An 11,951-nucleotide genomic window follows, 5' to 3' on the forward strand; every position below is an offset into this window, starting at 1 on the left:
TAACAGAAATAAGTTGTTGATACTAATATGGTTCAGTTTTTTTCTTTAAAAAGTAAAATTTAATTTACCCCAACTAGAAACAGCTTCTTAGTGCACAGACTTCTATAACAAACACTGTTACTTGAAAAGTAGATTATTTCTATGATCAAAATATGTTATAATGTTTTCAAGCTAATTAGTCATGGCTTCCTTAACCTTTTGATTGCCCTTTAGATGTTCTCTTTCTGGGCTTTCTTATAGTAGTCTACAATAATTATTTTGTTCAGTGAACATATAGGCTGTTTCACACAATAACTAACCAAGCCAATAATGTTTTTCCTTTAAAAATAAAAAGCAAGACAGTTACTAAACATGTAAAAATATACTTATTTTCACTAATAAGAGAAATATACATCAGAACTTCAATAAAATAGTGTTTCTCACATGTTACAATGACTAATGTTCAAAGCTTGATCATATACCCTATTGATAAAACACTGAAGAAAACAAAGATTCTAATAGATTGCTTGGATTAAAAACTTACATACTCCTTATAGTGGGAAATCTGTGCTAATACACACATTTTCCCTTCATAAGTAATTCTAAAGACATACATCTAATACCACAAAAGTGTGCGTGTATGCATGTGTGCACTCATAAGAGCATTTGTATAGATAACAGAATTATTATGACACAATTTTAACTGAAAATCTAGGAAATTACCTAAATCTACAAGCACAGAAAACAACTTACCTAAGCTATGAAATACACACAAAGGAGTACTAGAAAAGGAGAACATTTCATTGACAAGGTAGTCATTTCCAGGATGTATAGTATTATATTGTCAAAATGTGAAAAAGTGCAGATGCTAAGAAAGGAAGAAAGAATCAAGTAGTTTATATGCTTATTCTTATGGTAATACCAAGAAACAACTGATATTTGCAAAGGGTGGAGTACAGGGCATAAAGGGATAGGGAAGTGTGGTGACACTGATTATAGCACTGTAGTTTTACTTATGAAAGCCGGATAATGTTCTGCATAATCAAAGAATAACATGAAATCAGTGAAGATGAGGGAGGGAATATTGCTAAAACAGGAAGTAAACAGAAACAGTGAACTCAGCTGTGTTTCACAGGGATACTAAAACCACAGAAAGAAAATAAGCAAACAAAAATGCCTAATCTATATAACTTAGGAACACAGTATTTGATTTCATACTTGTCTACATTCAGTCTTCTGTAGGCTGGTGGAAGGTGTAGGGGATAACTCCAAACAAGTTGAATTATTGCTAGCAGTATGGGCAAAACAACTCTCCAACAACTTAGAACTCAAATGTGACTTGTGACTTTTGTTAAGAGCCAGGATTCTTTTTGTTGGGAGCCGACTTTTAGCAGAAAGCGGCTATCAGCTTCGCAGCCATCTTGAGCCATATACCCTGACATGAGACTTGGATTACAATAGCCTACAACAGCTGAGCACACTCTGATAACATCTTGCTTTAGATACCCAGGATTTTCCTTGGGTGTGTGAGATTAAAGGTGTGTGACTTAAAAGTGTGACTTGGAGATCAGATTTAGAGACAAGGCCTAAGGGCATGACTTAAAAGTGTGGCCTAAAGTCATGGCTTAGAAGTGAGACATATAAAAGGCAAGAGGCAAACAGAGATTGAGACACTAGGAGTAGAAGTAGACATTAGACACTCGGAAGAGAACAAGAGGAGTATAACTAGGAGCTAAGAACTCAAGACTTGGGTCTTGGACTAGGAAGAGAGACTGAAGAATAAACGGGATTGAAACACACTCTGTCTGGTCTCCATTCTTTGAGTCCGTCCTCACTCTCTCTTGCTGAACCCCGACCCAAGGACCGGAGTGGCAGCTTGGGCCGGGATACAGTGGCCACCAAGCGTGGAGTGGAGAGGACCGAAACATTTTAGGCCGCCCAAAGTGGGGCAGCCTAGGCCCCAACATCTTTTTTTTTTTTTTCTTTTTTTCCTTTTTTTGGTTTTTCCATACAGGGTTTCTCTGTGTAGCCCTGGCTGTCCTGGAACTCACTCTGTAAACCAGGCTGGCCTCGAACTCAGAAATCCACTTGCCTCTGCCTCGAAAGTGCTGAAATTAAAGGCATGTGCCACCCCTGTCTGGCAGGAGCCAGGATTCTTATGTAGGACAAAAAGACATACAAACTGGGGATAGGAAAAGCAACAAAGAACTTTATATGGATAAATTAGAAGTATTATGTAAATTAAATCATTTCTAAACAATGTATATGTATATATAAGTATGGACATACATACATTTTTACTTCTACATAGATATATGCCAGATAGAAAAATATCACCACAGTGGTTTAAGTACTTTAAGTTTTATTTTCTTCTAGTATCCCCTATTCAAAAGAAAATCTTCAAAGAAGTGGCTAGGAACAGAATTATAAGATGAACTGTGTGTGGTATAATGTTTACCAACAAGAAAGGAAAGAACAGAAAAAGTGAGGCACTCTCTAAGATTCCAAGAGCCAGCTTGAACATTCAGTTAGGAACAATAAGTAAGCATAATGATGACAAGCCCCTAAAAACAGGACTGCACATGTCCCCACAGATAAAAGCCAGGAAAAAAGAGACCTCCTAATTACAACAGAATAAATTAGCATTCTGTAACTATCCGAGTAAAAAGTAGATAAAAAAATTCACCAATGAATTCTAAGTCTGGGGAGAAATTCCGACAAAAAACGGGCTATTTTTTTTTAATTTAAATATTCCTTCTCAGAATGCTTATTAGAGAGAAACAGTAATTATGCATGAAATTAAACAAGCTTTGACAGATGTTCTACATTAATATTTCTAGTGAGAGCAGAGTAACATCATATGCTTCCTATAATGACATCCTGAGAAGGACAGAACCTATGAGAATTTTATTATATGAACTGAACCATAAGGAAACAGGTTAATTCAAAATTATTCTATTAAAAACTATTCTATTAAAAGGGCTGTCGGGAGAGGAGGAACTCTATTTCTCAAACCTTTATATGACAAAGAGAAGTTCTAGAAATGTTACAGGCTAAAGAAGGCCAAAGATTTTTTTTTTTACGTGCCAGAGCTGGGTGTGGTAGCAAACCTTTAATCCCAGCACTTGGGAGTCAGAGGCAGGCAGATCTCTGTGAGGGCAAAGCCTGCTAATACATAGTGCAATCTAAGATAGCCAGAGCTACACAGTAAGAACCTGTCTCAAACAAACAAACAAACAAACAAACAAACAAACAAACAAAAAACCCAAACAACAACAACCATAAAGTTTCAGCTGACAAAGTTGGAAAATAAAAGAAATATTAATTTTAAGTTTACTAGAATTGACAACTGTACTGTAGTTAGGTAAAAGAATATACCTATCCTTCAAAAAATATACTGAGATGGCTCAGCAGGCCTTTAGATATGACAGGACAAACCTGGTGGAAGAAACAAATTTCCACAATTTGTCTACTGACCTCCACAGGTATGCTGTGCACACATGTGTACATACACACAAATAAATAACTGAAATTTAATTTTTAAATTTAAAAATATATAACAAGGTATCTATCGTTAATGGACTATGATGTTAAGTTATCCTCAACTTGGGGAAAATCTTAATGATGAAAGAAAATTTTGAAATAGGCCCAAACTAATAAGAATAGCAGGGCCCTGTGATTCCTTTTAAAAATACCTGTCAGCAGGTTTGGGCCCAGTTAATTAGTTACAGAGGATGTGGAGTTACAAGACAAAGGCCTGTTGAATCATCCAAGGAACTGGCTGGCCATAAAGATAAGAAAGGTATACAAGGACATCTTTAAAAAGAAATAGGGATGTGCCTCAGGTATGTCCAAATGAGTGATGGGCCATCTGGTGTTCCTCCAAACCCTTCCACTTTCTGAGGTCCGCTCAGTGTTCCAGGAAACTGTAATTTAAGTTTAACTAGATGTTCTGCTAACTTAGATAAGCATCTGACTGCAGGAACTGCACTCTGCCCCCACCACCGGTACAGCCTGCTGATGCTCAAAAAACGTAAAGCAGCCAATCGTGTATACCTGCACGAAAGTTTCCCCCTTTTCCCCACCTCGTGGTTATAAAAACCCTAAACCCTGGAGCCTTGGGGTCGACCCCTCTGTCTCCCTCGTAAGATATGTGTTGGCCTGGAGTGCTCCACCATTAAACTGCCTCATGTGTTTGCAGCAAGCCTGTCTCTCATGAGTCTTTGGGTGTGCTCCGTCCTGAGACTTGAGTGGGAATCTCCCTTTGGGGTCTTTCAATGAGAACAAGAAGACAAAATTAAATAAAATATTAACTATGGGTGAATATGAATAAAAGTTTCTCTCACTATCATTTAAATTTATTTTTATGTGTATAAATGTTTGCTTATATGCATGTGTGGCTGGTGACTGAAGAAGCCAGGAGTTGGATACCCTAGAAAGGAAGAGACAAACTACTGTGAGCTACCTTTTGGGTGCTGGGAACTGAATCCTGGCCCTTTGGAAGGACCAGTGCTCTTAACACCTGAGCTATCTCTCAATCCCCCTTCTTTTACTATTGTTATTCTTAGAATTTTTCTGTATACTTAATATTATTTTCAAATATAAAGTTTTTTAAAATATCAAAACATACACGTAGAAATCCACCCATTCCACTTCCTTTATGCACCACTCTCACCATCCAGTCTCTTGTTTAGTGACCCATCTCCCTTTAAGCCTCATAACTCAACTGGATTTCTTTAACTCAGATCACACTGTACTAGCTTTTTCTAGGTAAGGTGCTTCCTTCAGAGAGTTGCTGATGTTCGGTTGTGCCCGATCCTTTCATTTAGACTTTCCTCTTGACTCTGCATAACTACACTCCTCTGGACATGCAGCTCCCTCTATATATGACCTCTATCACTCCTAAAAGCTGTCTGTTAGAAATTTATCTCTGGCCCAAAGTCTTTTATCCAAATACAGATAGATCCTATTATCCACCCCACTGTCCTCTTTGCCTGAATCAGAATCAGCTCTTCTACTTCTCTCATTTATAGTCAAAACATCCTGTAAGACTGATTTTATAGTATGAACACCAACTTCTAGGTCTAGACTGCTGCCCTCTAGAATGCTGCCTTCATTCTTATTCCCCATCCAATTCTTCCTCTAAGAGCTGTTAATAGTTTTATAAAATGCATATTTGATCATTTTCTGCTACAGTTTAACACCCCATTAAAACAAAATTCATGTTTAATTAATTGCCAATATAATAATAAAAAAAAAAAAAAAGCAGGTGTTTTCTTAAAATATGTTCGTTTTTGAGAAAAGTCTCACAATGTTACTGGGGCTGGCCTTGAACTTGAAGTCCCAGGCTCAGAGATGTCAGGTTCAGCCTGTCAGTTATCTAGCATTACAAAAGTGTGATGCTGTTCCTGGCAGAAGGAGATAACAAGGCCATGGAGACACTGCCTTTATGTTACAGTGTATTAATGCCATTATTGTGGGACTGGGCTCCTCATAAAGAACTCTTATTAAGGCTCTCTCTGCTCTTCTGTAGTCTGGTGCCTGCTACCATGTGAAAACAGGGCAAGAAGGTCTGAGGAGATGCCAACACCTTAACTTGGGATGTCTCAAGCTCCAGAACTATGAGCAGTACAGTTTTTGTTTGTTGTAAATTACCCAGTTTCCAGGAATTCTCTTCCCAGACTGCTGGGATTTCAGGTATATGGTATTATACCTCTAGACTTTTCACATGGGAATCTGAACTCTGGTCCTTATGATTATGACAAAAAGTCATCTCTTCAACCCCATCATCAATTATTTGACAGACTGAATTATTTCCATTATCCTTAGTCACTTTATTTCCTTGGGGACTCTATGATTGGCTAGCAACTGGCCTCAACTGCATGAACCACACTTTATTATTTGCCTCTCCAATCTAGTCAGAAGCCAAAGTTTCCTTAACTCCCTGTTTGGGTACGGGCTATTTGGCACATCCAATAGTTCACTCAATCAAAAAGAGGGGCAAAAGTACATCAAGACATCAGTAGCATAAATGCTGTTAGCACATAAGGCAACTGAGAAAGTATAAGATATACTGCCATCCTTATGAACATACTGAGGGTACATTCTAACATCATGGTTTTCTGAGTGAATGGTACACAAGAAACTTAGATTATGACCCATAACAGGTAGTTCTTTCCCTACCCACAGATTCTGGGCTAGTCCAGAGAATGAAGGGCTCTACCCTACAAAGCATCAGCACAGATAGGGTGGAAAGTGAGAGGGCTAACCTCTGCCATGAAGGACTAAAAACTTCAGGAGAGTACACTTGAGACAAGTGGGACATAGAGTAGCAAATGAAAGCAGACAGATAGGCAACAAGGGTCTGCCTCACACTGAAGAGTCTACTTAGGATTCTCAAGTAAAGGAGCAGGACAGGCATAAAATCTGGGACTGGTAAAAACTTTTCTATAAAGGGCCAGATAAGTATTAGTATTTTAGGTCTTTTGGACCATACTGTTGATTACAAACATTCCATTAAAAGATTATAAGTCCTTCTTAGCTTACTGTAGACAAATGACCCAGTAGTTTGCCTACTGCAGCTAGATAATACCAAAAACAACAACAGCAAAAAAAACCCAAAGCTAAAATAGGCTGTTATGAAATGGTACTATAGATGTTAGGAGTACATATACTCACTGGGCGGTGGTGGCGCACGCCTTTAATCCCAGCACTTGGGAGGCAGAGGCAGGCGGATTTCTGAGTTCGAGGCCAGCCTGGTCTACAGTGTGAGTTCCAGAAAACCAGGCTACACAGAGAAACCCTGTCTCGAAAAAACCAAAAAAAAAAAAAACCAAAAGTCAGGCTCTGGCACCAAGGTCTGTGGTGGATAGCCCTAGCCTCTTGTTGTCATGGTAACTCCACTCCTGGGAGGGGCTGCGAAGGAGGAGTGAATCTTGTAAACCTTCTGTCCAATCAAATTTGTTAAATAAAGGCTACAGCCAGTGATTGGGCAGTAGAAGAGGAGTGGGAGGAGCCAGAGGCAGGAAAAGAGGAGAAGAAGAGGAGAGCTGAGGAGGAGAGAGAGAAGCGGCTGGAGTTGACAGTTGGTCGAGGCAGAGCGCAGTTGATGGAGGGAGAGAAGACGAAGAAGGCCTTGACCTAGGAAACCGCAAGTTGTTAAGAGCTCTCTTAGCCAGGGAAATAGTGTAGTTTAATGGTAAATCTGCCCAATCTAGGCATGCAGCATTCATTTGATACTTATTGACTTGTGTCGTTATTCTATGGACTCCCTATGGGCAAGAGATTTACCGCAACAAAGGTCTTACCCTTGTTGAGGAGTACATATACACTTTCAATGACAACTAACATAGAACAAATGTAAACAAACAAAAAAAAAGGTGTCAGGAATTTGCTTTAAAATGGTTCAACCAAGGGGGGAAGAATGTATCAGAATCATGAACTATGGGCATACAATTTACTGTATTACCTTTACTTTGCTTTTTTTTTTTTTTTTTTTTTTTTTTTTTTTTTTTGAGACAGAACCTCACAATATAGTGCTGGGTGGCCTTGACTCAGAGAGCTCCACCTACCTCTGCCTCCTGGGACTAATGGGAGCACTGTTGCCACCACCACCACTAATCAGTGGGAGAACAAATTGAGAAGGGGTAGGAGAACCTAGAGCTAGAGCTCTGAGATGAAGTTGTTATAATACAACCAATAGGATAGACAGCATGACCTTAACAGTCTGGTAACATCAGTGAAAAAGCCAACCATGAGAAAGTCTCTATCCCTCATAACTTACTTAAGACTCACGACCTCTGGCTATTTCCATGCTTGTTCACATTCTACTGCTAGATTCTACAAAAGTACATGCAGATATCAAGAACCTTCACTTTACTCCCTGTTCCGGACAGTGAGGAGTTATTTCTCAGAAGCTGAGACAACTCACAAGAGAGCACTCTTGGTTTAGTGGATAAGATTCCTACAGTGTGGCTGCAAGAAGAAACAGGTGCAATCTACCTGCAGCTACTTTGAATTTCCAAATTCCAACTGTATCCCACAAGGTAATATCCTGTATCTCAAGTATAGTCCAGGGCTTCTGTACATTAGGCTCTTAGGTACCATATTTGATGACTAGAGAATGAAATTAAGAGAGAAGGCATGTCAACTCGAGAACACCTAAGTGGAGAAAGTGCAAATGGAGGATGGAGCTATAAGTGATACACTGAAAAAAAGTATGATTTGTGCTCTGGCTATTTTTGTATTTAATCTATGAAAAGATATAAATGGTTAACAAGATTTGTTTTTATTATTTACAAATTAGGAATAAAGACTGAAGGGATTTTTATAATGGAACATTCTCATAATGGTGGTGGAGATACTTTTAGCTATTCCAGAAATAAGGAAGGCAAAAAAGAGCATGAAGGGCAATGGAGAGACTTCTGAAGCTAAGGACTCACTCACAGGCTAGCTTGAAGCAAGTAATGTAGCACATTTAAAAACAATGTAAAACAAACAAAAAATACTTTATTAACCTCAGTCCCTCTTAACTTCATAATCCTTATCCTAATACAGAATCATTCCACATAATACCATTTGACATAAAAACATTAGAAACAACTCAAAGATTATCAACTGTAGCCTAAAGATTTATCTAAAACATCCTTTAAAATGGCCAATCTACTACAGGTTTGTAAAACAAACAACACAAAAGTTGTTTGTAAACAGGTTTGTAAAACAAACAACAGTTTCCTGGTAGAGTTCTGTAAAACAGATTCAGAAAAAAAAAAAAAAAAAGGAAGCAGGATTTATTGTGCTACCACCTGTCTGAATAAAAGAGGAACAACTTATATATTTGCTAGTATTTGAATGAAGAAATCCTTAAAGTCTACTCAAGATTTTAACAAGAGTGTTTACCTTTTAAGGTAGGGCCTAGGATAACCTTTGAGAACAGTAAAAGAAAATCTTGTTTTCATATTTTGCATTGCAGTTTTTTTTTAAATCTTTGTATTTTAATGTCGTGGTCACATGAACATTACGTATTCAAAAATATACACACACACAGGCACAGACACCAGACAAAGCTTCAGGTGTACGCAAATAGTCTTGGCCGTTTTAAGATAACACACTAGCCCAGGCACTCCACCTGACCTGTTTATCTTTCTTTCACATCGCTGCCCCAGGATTTCCTAAAGCGATCACTTGGGTTCAGATGCCTTCAGCTGCTTTTCCCTAAGCCAACACTTTCTCAGTTTGCTGTGGTGGGAGTAGGGGGGTGGAGTCGGGCAGACGGCCTTCTCTGGTCGCACCCTCTGCCAACAGATAAGTTTCTCCTAGGAGAGAGCCGGGAAGTGGAAGGGTCTGCTTCCACAGCCGCAGGTTTCTCTCAACACCTCTCTCCCACCAAAATAAAGGGGAGTGGTGACTGCACCAGGTCACCTCCAAGTCTCAGAAACAAACTTAACCGCAATCAGGGCAAATTTTTAGGCGCTAATAATCGGGGCTCTCCTCCCTCTACACCCGAAATGTCCATGACAGTCAAGGAACCCCGGGGCGGACTCTGGCCCTTCCTCGGCCCAGGGCCTGCTCAGATGGCAGCCTGCCCGCGGGGCCTGGGCCTGGGCTCTTCCTTCCCCTTCACTCCCAGAGGACGCTCCCCAAGGCGTGCGCAAAGTCACGCTCTCCCCCAGGACCCGCCCGGACCGGAGGGCAAAGAAGGGAAGGGCGTGGCGGGCCGGGGAGAGGCGGGAGCGCCGGCAGCCCGGGACTCACGTACTGGCTGTGGCGGCGCCGCGGGAGCCCGGCCGCCGGCGGGACAAAAGCGCGAACTGCCCGGCCGGAAAGACCCGCGTCGCAGGGGCACTTCCGAGGCCGCTCTGGGATGCTGGAGGACTGACTCGATGGTCGGGCTTAATTCGCGCACGTGACCCGCAGTTTGCCGGCGCTCTGCTGGCCTCCTAATGAGGAGCTTTCAGCCCGGATGCCCGGAGAGGAAGGGGGCTTCTAGTTGTTTTGGACTTTTATTCCAATTCCGGGGTGGATTGGGGGCGGGTAATGAAATAATCAAGCGGTGTGGTAAAATAGATACTTCACTTCCTGCTTGTAAAGCTGAGCTCATAGTGAGGCTGGGGAGATTCTTAGGAGGGAGGGGCTGTGCTTCTGGGAGAAAGTGAAATATGGGGCCCCCACCCCCAAAGCCAAGACCCTCAACTGAGCTCTAATTTCCAGGAAGCCTGCTATTTGGAGACTGCAGTAGAAGATTAACTGTCCCTCTCCCCTACACCCAGCTGCTTCCAGTTTAGTTTTGGACTGGGACAGGGGACTGTGGTGTATATTTACATATCAAAACAGACCTAGCCTACCTGACCAGGTTTATCCAGCCCTCAACCCTCAACTTCCCAGTCCAGGGGCTGGGCTGCCCTTCCCCCCAGAGGCTCCTCCCTATATAATCTAGAGGTTTTGGTCTCTCGCTCTTTTTTTTTTTTTAAATCTGAGTGCACAGCCTTGCTCTCCCCTCCCCCCTTCCTAGGGACTTTCCTGGCCTCGGTCCTTGGGAACATTGAACTCATCCACCTGAGAGCAGCTTCCCAGTAAACCAGCCTTTAATCTAATCTAATCTGGTTTGAATTGGCTCATTTCTGCAGCGGCTGAGAAATAAATTATCACTTCGAAAATAGCTACCTTCCTCGTTCTGCCTCTAACAAAATCCCCTTCACCCTCCTCCATCCTTAACTACAAAACTCCAGTTTAAAACCTGTAATCTGCACCAGTCTATACCTGTTTTTTCTATCTTTGTGGGCAAGCCCTAATTTACCTTAATGACTTGGAAATGTAGAGGGAATAGAAGTTTTAGTGTAGTAGTGTCTACAACCGCATTTGGGGACTAAACTCTATACACCCCTAAGGAGGCCAGGGCAAATGGGAAGTAGGCTGTGATGTCCACCAGAGTAGGACAGCAGTGAAGCCCAAGATGGAGCAGAATCCTAGGTCCTTGTCAGGCCAGCAAACAGCAAGTTTTGGAGGAGAACATGGGCAAGTTAGGGGTTGTGAGAGGATTCACCTTCAACCCAAACAGTAGCTGAGACACAGCTACAGAGTGTTTGAAGTGTGACCAGTGCTGTTGGAGACCAAGTATCTAGTTACATTTCATTGAAATAGCCACATAAGTGCTAGGATCCCACTTAACTGGATAGCACAACTCTGGGAAGAAAGAGTTTTGAGCAGTTCTTTCAGGCCTCCAGAAGAACCTATAGTCTAAATTAAAGGCTATCATATCAGGCTGGCCTGCTCACATTCCAAGATTTTGAATTCTTTTTGTTTTTACTTCCTTTTAGACAATTAAGTATAAACACAATTATATCTGGAGTGAGACACTTTGTTCGGTAAAGGGCAGCAGAGAGAGATCATAAAACCTAAATAAATCATCTTGATTAGGTGATTTTTGTTGTGGATGATGTTTTGTTTTCCTCCATGATTTTTGTTAATCAGCAAGCACTTTTTTTGGCCTTGTACACACACACACACACACACACACACACACACACAGAGAGAGAGAGAGAGAGAGAGAGAGAGAGAGAGAGAGAGAGATACACAGATGCATAGACACAGACACACAAACACAGACATACACACACACACACGTGTGCACACACACAAACACACACACACACACACAGAGTCCTTTTTTTAGCACTTGCCCTTTGGAACAGGTACCAAGACAAAGTCTAGACACAGATTGCCTGTTGTAGAACTACTGTGCACATTCGATGGCTATTAAACACATGAAATATAGTCTGAACTAAGACGCACTAAAAATGTGAAATTGACACTGGATATCCAAGCTAAGGAAAAAAACAAAAGAAGGAAAACATTATTTTATGCTGATGACAAGCTGGAGTGGTAACAATTGGGTTTCATTTGTGACCAGTCTTCTGGCTGAGAGTTCTTCCCAGAATGGGAAGCATGGCTGGGCTTTCAAGTGCTAGATCTTG

General features: G+C 41.0%; 1 protein-coding gene across 4 annotated transcripts in view; it reads right to left on the bottom strand.

The window, feature by feature from the left end:
* Positions 1–9,865, bottom strand: part of Zfp62 (ZFP62 zinc finger protein) — a 33,965-nt gene extending 24,100 nt beyond the window's left edge. Inside the window, exon 1 of one of the 4 annotated variants that reach the window (XM_034507305.2) lies at positions 9,737–9,865. Coding sequence is in view for 1 of the 4 variants with exons in the window: in XM_034507304.2 (XP_034363195.1) it covers position 9,737 (1 nt within the window). In the remaining 3 variants the exon portion in view is untranslated. Of the gene's footprint in view, positions 1–9,111; positions 9,707–9,732 lie in introns of those variants that run through there. The other 3 variants (XM_034507304.2, XM_076936956.1, XM_034507303.2) reach the window with 3 other exon arrangements.
* Positions 9,866–11,951: the final 2,086 nt, after the last annotated feature.

Source organism: Arvicanthis niloticus, chromosome 6 (assembly GCF_011762505.2).
Source record: "Arvicanthis niloticus isolate mArvNil1 chromosome 6, mArvNil1.pat.X, whole genome shotgun sequence".
Taxonomy (NCBI): domain Eukaryota; kingdom Metazoa; phylum Chordata; class Mammalia; order Rodentia; family Muridae; genus Arvicanthis; species Arvicanthis niloticus.